Source organism: Gadus morhua, chromosome 9 (genome assembly GCF_902167405.1).
Source record: "Gadus morhua chromosome 9, gadMor3.0, whole genome shotgun sequence".
NCBI lineage: Eukaryota > Metazoa > Chordata > Actinopteri > Gadiformes > Gadidae > Gadus > Gadus morhua.
In genome coordinates, this window is record NC_044056.1 from 17,962,497 (window position 1) to 17,970,802 (window position 8,306).

The following is an 8,306-nucleotide window of genomic DNA, read 5'->3' on the forward strand; positions in this document are numbered from 1 at the left end:
TATACGGTTATTAGCATTTTCTCTTGAAAGTGATGGGTCTCAAATTATAGAAAAATACATGTAGCAGTGTTTTCTACCCCACGCCACTGGCTTGACTGGGCTTACCCTTTTGAACCAGGGCCCAGTTGAGAAAGTTGAATCCGGATCAGATTGTTCTTTCTTTTTAATGTTTGATGTCCAGGAACAGGTAATCCCTCCTCATTTTGTGCCGTTTTTTCAAAGCAACAACGATTGGATCCCCCTGATCTGGACACTAACTTTTTAAATGGGACTTCATATCAAAATGTAGGCTACGAGCTTCTAACAGGTAGAATAGCCAGTTCACTCTAAGTGTTTTATTTAAAAACGAAAATAGCAGAATTCAAATTAATAAACGTCCCCTTTCATTTTCCATTTCTTTAAATAGTCAGACCCAGACTCATCTGATCCACAACATATATGAACTAGTGACCCACTGGACAAAATCTTTTGTTTGATTTACTTTACTGAAAGCCTTAGCCTAAAGTCTACTTTATCAAATGCTTTAGTGTGACAGTGTGACAATATCTTCGCAAGGTGTAGCCCCCCCCCCCCCCCCCGGGGCTTTTTGCATCGGGGAGAGAATTACTCATAACTCCCCCCTATTGGCAGCCCCGGGGGTCCCGCCTGCAGAATGCCACCCCTCCAAATGAAATGGACAGTCCTCGTCCCACACCACTCCCATAGCCCTGGCTCAATGGCCACGTCCCTAGACTTTACCCACTACCTAAATGGAGCCTGCGGAGGCAGAGGTATCGGGGTTGAAGTAATTGGAGATACCGTTCGTTGAGTCCACACCACAGGCATACACTTCTGACAAGGTTAGTAGGCTACATTACTGCGCGCCATCATTTCCTTAAAAAAGTGGAAACTTTTTGGTTGTATCGACAAAGTCTCTGAATTGCAAGGAATTCTCCCCGTGTTTCTTTCTATATTCTAGGCTGTTAATCTGCAACTTTGTTTGCACGGGGAGATGTTTTATTCATTCACAATCAAGCAATCGAAGTCCTGTCGACCGTCAGAGGGAATTACCGGGATAGCGGTATAGGCGACCACTGTCTTACAAATGCAAACTTCTTGCGGACAAAAGCAAGTTTGGATCCCACATTGTCAACTTTCTCCCAAATAATTCAAGGCAGATATTCTTATCTTAGTTAAAAGGGAAATACTTTTAATCGCATTTTGGCAATGTCTGCAGATGTTCAAGTTATAAGAGTAGGCGTATATGTAAAGATATCGGTCTTGTGATGGTTTAATAACGTAACCAATGTATACCCCAATAATAGAGGACCTTTTTTTTCTCTTGAGCAAGTATTTAGGGACAAACATAAGGGGGAGAGAACTTAGAAAGAAAGAGAGGGGTTTCTGGGACATATTGTTCATGAGCGCTGCCTTAAGCCGAGCTTGTTAGGGCTTGCTCAATAAGCAGCCAGGCAGTGTATGTCACGCTGCATTATTATCGAGGAAACAGTTACTTTATTACAGCCATTTTTTGCAAACACACTTATATATATCTATACATACTTAGAGTGAGACTGATTGTGTTTGGCAAACATGGATTGATGACCACAACAGAGTCATCTTCTATTCAAGAGTGTTAGAGGCTCTTCTGGCATATTTATAGCAGGCTCATCATAAAGCATGTGTTAGGCTACAATTAGTGTATTTGCGTGAACCAAATATCCGAGGACAATGTGAAATGCGATCATGTCTAACGAGGGGATTTTACCATTGGGCTGTTTCTGTCCTGCCTACCATCTGTCATCTTTAAATTTCAGTCCCTTTTGTGGAGCCTGGCTTCAAGAATTCCCCACCTATCATCTGTTTTTTATCATCTGTTCTGGACGGCTTTTACCAATCTTTGCATCGGAACAATGTGCTCCTCCTACTCTCCTATTCTCTCTCTCTCGCTCGCTCTCTCTCTCTCGCTCTCTTGCTCTCTGACCTCTTTCCTCCTCTTTTTCTATCTATGTCCTAAATGTGGTTTGTCAACAATTAGGAGATTAATCTACTTCTAACCCTAACTTGTTGCATTCCTTTGATCGTTGTCCAACTCAACCTCTTGTATTCCATTCTGTCTCGCCCTGTAACCCACTCCAATATCATTTGTACAGCGGCTGCAAAGTCCCATTACCCCAGAGAGAGAAGTCCTACAGAGCAATAACTGGACCACAGCAGAGAGGGAGGGATCTCCCACAGCTTCTCTGACACGGTTCCTCCTGAGCCACTGAAGGAGACAGGGACTGCCTGGGACCCCAGTCCGGCACCATGGGTCGCTGGATGCTGTTATTGGCTTTCCTGTTGCTCCTCCAAGGCACTGCGGTGGTGGTGCTGCTCGGCTGGTACTCCGAGGGCAGCCTCTGCCGGCGGCCCCCGCCAGCCCAGGGCAAGGTCCACGTGCTGCTGGTCTCGTCCTGGCGCTCAGGCTCCTCCTTCCTGGGACAAGTCTTCAGCCAGCATCCGTCCGTCTTCTATCTGATGGAGCCCGCCTGGCACGTCTGGTCCCAGCTGTCGAACTATGGCAGACGCAAGCTGAAGATGGCGGTGAGGGACCTGGTCCGCAGCGTGTTCCAGTGCGACCTGTCGGCGGTGGAGGCCTACCTGCCCGAGCAGCACAACGTGTCCTCGCTGTTCATGTGGAGCCAGAGCCGGGCTCTCTGCTCCCCGCCCGCGTGTGCGCTGGCCGCCCGCGACCGCCTCAGCGACCCCAACGAATGCCAGAAAAAGTGTGACGCCAGGGGGCTGCGGGGCGCCGAGGCGGCCTGCCGCAGCTACAGCCACGTGGTGCTGAAGGAGGTGCGCTTCTTCGAGCTGGAGTCCCTGTACCCGCTCCTGCGAGACCCCAGCCTGGACCTGCGGATCGTCCACCTGGTGCGGGACCCGCGGGCCGTGATGTCCTCCAGGGAGAAGAAGGCCGCCGCCTTCTACACGGACAGCGGCATCGTGCTGGACCACGCCAAAGTCCCCGACCAGAAGCTGCAGCTGGAGGTCATGCAAGAGGTGTGCCGCAGCCACGTGCGCATCCACGAGCAAGCCACCCAGAAGCCCCCGGACTTCCTGAGGGGCCGCTACAAGATGGTGCGTTATGAGGACATAGTGCGGAACACCCTGGTCGAGGTCAACGACCTGTACAAGTTTGTGGGACTGGAGATGACCACGCGGGTCGGAGAATGGATCTACAAAGTCACCCATGGGAAAGACTCCAAAGGGGGCATCTTCGAGATCGTATCACAGAACGCCACATACCTCTCCCAGGCATGGCGCGCCACACTGGACCACAGCAAGGTCGTACGTATCCAGGAGTTGTGCAAAGGTGCCATGTCGTTGCTAGGGTACAGGATAGTTAATAGTGTACAAGAGCAGAAAGGTGTCAGTGTGGACCCTGTTAGCCCGAAGGGAGGGTACGAGTTTAGCTGGCTCCCTGCCAAAACAGAGACTGACAAAAGTAAATGAAAAGATTAGCCGCTTGGAGACCCACTGGTCTGTAGAGAGTACACACCTTTTAGGTCCTGACTATTAGAAAATCCTTTGGTAAAGACGACTTGAATGACAAGAACACAAGGGTTGATGCAATGTTTTGTGTTGAATTAACTGTGAACTGTCAATGAGTGGGGCCAGTTCATATAGGTACGCTATGCTAGTATTCCTTATTGCTTATGTTGAGCAATAACTATATCAACGTTTGGGGCTCATGCTAAAACATTCCAGAGGTTTGCACAACACGGACATCTGAATTAAAAAAGATGCTCCACCTAGTCCTAACAGGACTAGGTGGAGAGATTATATCTCAACACTGGCCTGGGAACACCTCAGGATCCCCCCGTCAGAGCTGGTCAATGTGGCCCGGGAAAGAGAAGTCTGGGGCCCCCTGCTTGAGCTGCTCCCCCCACGACCCGACCCCGGATAAGCGGACGAAGATGAGATGATGAGATGCTCCTAATTTTGAATATGTACATATTATGTAGAATCGACTTAATACGTTTTTAATCAAAGCTCTCTCGCTTATTATCTTTTACAAGAACAGAGATTATAATATTTATTTGAAAGAAAAAGTAAGAGAAAACCTATAAAATGGAGTAACAGACAGATACAATTGAGGCGACCACATTGTTTGCCATCCATCAAAAACCACATCCTAGTGTTTGAATACACTACGTGAATATATTTTGCATGATTTATTACAATCTAACAATTTAATAGTTACTTTATTGTTCATGCTGCTTTTGCTAGATGGAAAGGGGGATCTCAAATGCAAATGCTTCCAAAGATCATCTCACGTGATATGTATTGGGCTAAACCAAATAAGTTGGGCTCCATTGGGCTTTTATTTAGCCTTTTGTATTTGTCAAATAAATTCAAGCTCTGGGAGGTTTCATGTATTGCTGAATATGTTTATCCATCATTCAGTCTTTGGTCTTAGACATTTTGGACAATAGTTAAATTTCTTTGAATATGAAACGCATGGTTACTTTCAAATTGAACAGGGACATTTTAACTTCAATATTACCTTGGAATTCAACACAAAATGTTGCCAAAGTTGCCAATTCTTCACTGTACAGTCTAACTTTGTGGCCTTGATATTAAAATAAATATTTTTTCTGGGGATAATGTTGCATTTCAAACTTCTGTGACAGGATGGTTTGGTTGTAATGAAATATCCTATCCTAGTTAACACTAGTATCCTAGTGTTATCCTAGACAAGGATACTAGTGTATCCTTGTCAACAAGGATGCAATACTATCCTTATCGCTTGTTGGATACTTGCTGGGTACACACTATTGTGTTCCCATAACTATCGTGTGTTTCCTGGGTAGACACTATCGTGTGTTCCCAGCAACAGATGATAATGTGACTGGGTACTTTCTACACCTCAACTACATCTGAACTTTCTACATCTATACTGCAATGTTTCCTCATTTCTCATTCTTATTGATCATAATTAGTTCACGTGTTTGCCTACTAAAATTTGGGTCAATGGACACTGATAGAGCCACATTGGCTATATTTCCAACTTCCCTAGCAAGGCTAGGCTGAGGCTATTTATGCTTTACTGTACTTGACTTATGGTTGAATATAACAATAAATAATGACTTTTTGCTGCATAATTCTTATTTCCTTTTAATGCACCAAGTAGGATAGGCAGATAAGACAGGCCATGAATGTTACAAGGTTACACAGCCATCCAAATTGTTTCACATGGATGATGAAGATATATAAAACAAACGGTGTGTGTGTGTGTGTGTGTGTGTGTGTGTGTGTGTGTGTGTGTGTGTGTGTGTGTGCGCGTGTGTGTGTGTGTGTGTGTGTGTGTGTGTGTGTGTGTGTGTGTGCGTGTGTGCGTGCGTGCGTGTGATTTATCTACCCACTTTCCAGAGGGTAGCGATTCTTTTGCGCGTTTGCGTGCGCATTATCATTCAGAACAGAAAGCGCTGAGATTATTGAGGAGACCTGATGGCTGGCTTCAGAGCTTTTTTTTCTTGTATATACGTCGGAGTGTGGCCGGCTCCCTTTTCCAGCTCAGCACTGAGAATCGCTACCCTCTGGAAGTCATCAGATATCCTTTCATGACGATAAATCACACACACACACACACACACACACACACACACACACACACACACACACACACACACACACACACACACACACACACACACACACACACACACACACACACACACACACACACACAGTCCCTGGGCAGCTCTACTCAATTCCTGATGTTGTACTGAGGGCGCATTGGACAGTGATGGTGACCTCTTGAGGTACAAAGTAGTATTAGGACGGTTTTAACTGGGATAGCTGCTCCTTTAAGAAAATATCTCCGCAAGACAAGGGGGTAAAAAACTATGAATTATGGTAGGGCGGACAACAAAATACCGGTGAAAATCAACAACATTATTATTTATTATTTATTTGAAGAATGTAGTAAAAACGACCAGTAGTACAAAATGTGAAATTACAAACTGCATCTAGAGTGGAATTCTGAACCTTCCACAATGTATGTGTATAGGAAGCATGTCTCACAAACAATCGGGTAAGGCTAGAATATAGATCACATTGTTTACATGTGAGAGAGAATAGGCTGAACATTTTGATGTAACATGTCTATGGTATAAAAACAGTAGGAGGAGCAGCAGTTTACAAATTGTGACCAGTGGGCGGCGGAGCAGTGCTCCTCCTCTCTGTCTCTCCTCTCTGTCTCTCCTCTGTTCCTCCTCTCTGTCTCTTCTGTCTCTCCTCTGTCTCTTCTCTCTGTTCCTCCTCTCTGTCTCTTCTCTCTGTTCCTCCTCTCTGTCTCTTCTCTCTGTTCCTCCTCTCTTTCTCTCCTCTGTTCCTCCTCTCTGTTCCTCCTCTCTGTCTCTCCTCTGTTCCTCCTCTCTGTCTCTCCTCTGTGGGGGGGGGGGGGGGGGGGGGGGGGTTAGACCAAGGCCCTGGCCCCCATGTGGCTACACCCCTGTATGAGAGCAACCAATTCTGACCGTTTTCTTGAAAGCGCCATCACCAGTTTTACCTTTCTTCACACACTGCAGACTCCGTTGAGACGACAGCACTCGTTTAAAGAGACACTTCCGGCTTCTCCCCATCACTGCTCCAGCGTGAAGTTCATTCTCACCTTAGCCCCTAGACGTTTCCACCATCTTACACAGTGGCGTAAATATCGACGGTGCAACCGGTGCACTGCACCGGAGCCCAGACGGCGTCAGGGGCCCATGGTGGAAGAAAAAGAAAAAAAGACCTAGGGCGGCAAATGTGTCGGGGGCGCCCTCTGGTGGCGCCTTTAATTAAATAATTAAATTATACGAAACCCTCACTGTAGTAAGCAGGACAACGCGACAATCCCTTAAAAGCACTATGCAGTTGCGCTATTAATCTCCTAATTGCAGACAACTCCGGAGAAGTGATTTTTACAAAATGTATGTTTTCTTGCACATTTATATTTTAGACTGTTAATATCATTCTGACCCTGTTTCAAACTTGAAATGGCCACTGATGTAGGCCTTTTTGTAGGCTACATTAATTAATGAGTGACCTAACACGTGTGAAGCCTGATTATCATCAATATTTAATAATAATTAATTATGATTAAAAGAGTGATCAATAAGAACATTCAATATTTTTTTTAATGGCCGGGGATTGCCGGGATTAGCTAATATTGGTGTGGTAATTCCAAACCGGTAGCTCATTGAAAAACCATATCTTGTCACCGTGATCATTATGACGAAGTGACTGAATCGATTTTCAACAAGTTTGCCTCCCCCATCCCGTTCTGTAATGCGTAGGTCTACCAGAGGGTGGATTGCGCCAGCGTGGAAGGAGATTGAACTACCCCCCGCCTCCTTCCCAACTCATCTGACGCTGATTGGCACCGCTGCAGCAAACTCACCTTCTCGTCGTTGTGATAGCATAACCGGCGGGCAGCTGCGGTGCTTGCCCCTCGACACCGCCTCGATAACTGCCGAGCGCTAGTAGATACATCTGCATGGGCCGGGGTGATTGAGCCTATATGGCTGCGAAGTAACCTTACGCGTGAGGAATGGGTTAATCAGTGTCGCAGCCATGGCAAGATCAACAAACAGAGGCATCACGGATGGCGATCCGCGGGTGTGCGTGTCCACGGGAAGCGGAGAGGCGCGAGACCTCACCGACCTCCGGGAACTGTCTCTCGAGGAGGTGCTGAAGTCTTACGAGCAGCCGATCAACGAGGAGCAGGCCTGGGCTGTGTGCTACCAGTGCTGCGGAGGAGCGAGGGCGCCGCACCCGGCGACTGGTCCACTTTACCAAGTGAAAGACCCGTCCTCTATTCTCCTCCACAGAGACGGGACAGTGTCGCTCCAGCAGCAGCCCTGCAGCAGTGGTAGGGAGAGCTGTCTTTAATTTAGGCTACCTTTGTCTGGAATTTGAATGTTATTGAGGCCTGTATCCATTCCTCACTTAGTTCCAGTGTCTAAAACATACCTCCGCTCATCGTGTCATCAAGTTGATGGTAGAGTTGGATGTAAACAAACGGCCTAACATCCATTCGCCTGATGGTCACTGTTTTCATTGTCATTCCCTGTTACTGTTTAGGATCGTACTAAGATTCATTGTTCAGTGAAGAGCATATCTTCTTCTTAATTTTTATTCTAACTCACTGATATTGAATAGCCACTCCGCTGAAGCTATATCGAAATTCATATGCAGTTCTCCATGTTGTGCACAGAAATTGCAGCAGGGTAAAATGTTAACAACTGGGTCGTTTTATTGACAATGTAATGGAGATTTTTGACCCAAAGTTTCAAATCTGG

The 8,306-nt window shown here is 46.4% G+C and overlaps 2 protein-coding genes across 3 annotated transcripts in view; both read left to right on the forward strand.

Annotated features, from left to right (window-relative positions):
• The first annotated feature begins 632 nt into the window (after positions 1-632).
• chst6 (carbohydrate sulfotransferase 6) lies at positions 633-5,123 on the forward strand. Its single transcript, XM_030366253.1, has 2 exons — positions 633-839; positions 2,133-5,123. Exon 2 carries the CDS (start codon positions 2,287-2,289, stop codon positions 3,469-3,471), a length of 1,185 nt encoding a protein of 394 aa, XP_030222113.1. The 5' UTR covers positions 633-839; positions 2,133-2,286; the 3' UTR covers positions 3,472-5,123.
• Positions 5,124-7,296: 2,173 nt separating this feature from the next.
• spire2 (spire-type actin nucleation factor 2) overlaps positions 7,297-8,306 on the forward strand; it is a 15,307-nt gene continuing 14,297 nt past the window's right edge. The window contains exon 1 of one of the 2 annotated variants that reach the window (XR_003978033.1): positions 7,297-7,876. Coding sequence is in view for 1 of the 2 variants with exons in the window: in XM_030367134.1 (XP_030222994.1) it covers positions 7,579-7,876 (298 nt within the window). In the remaining variant the exon portion in view is untranslated. The remainder of the gene's footprint in view (positions 7,877-8,306) is intronic. The other variant, XM_030367134.1, reaches the window with a different exon arrangement.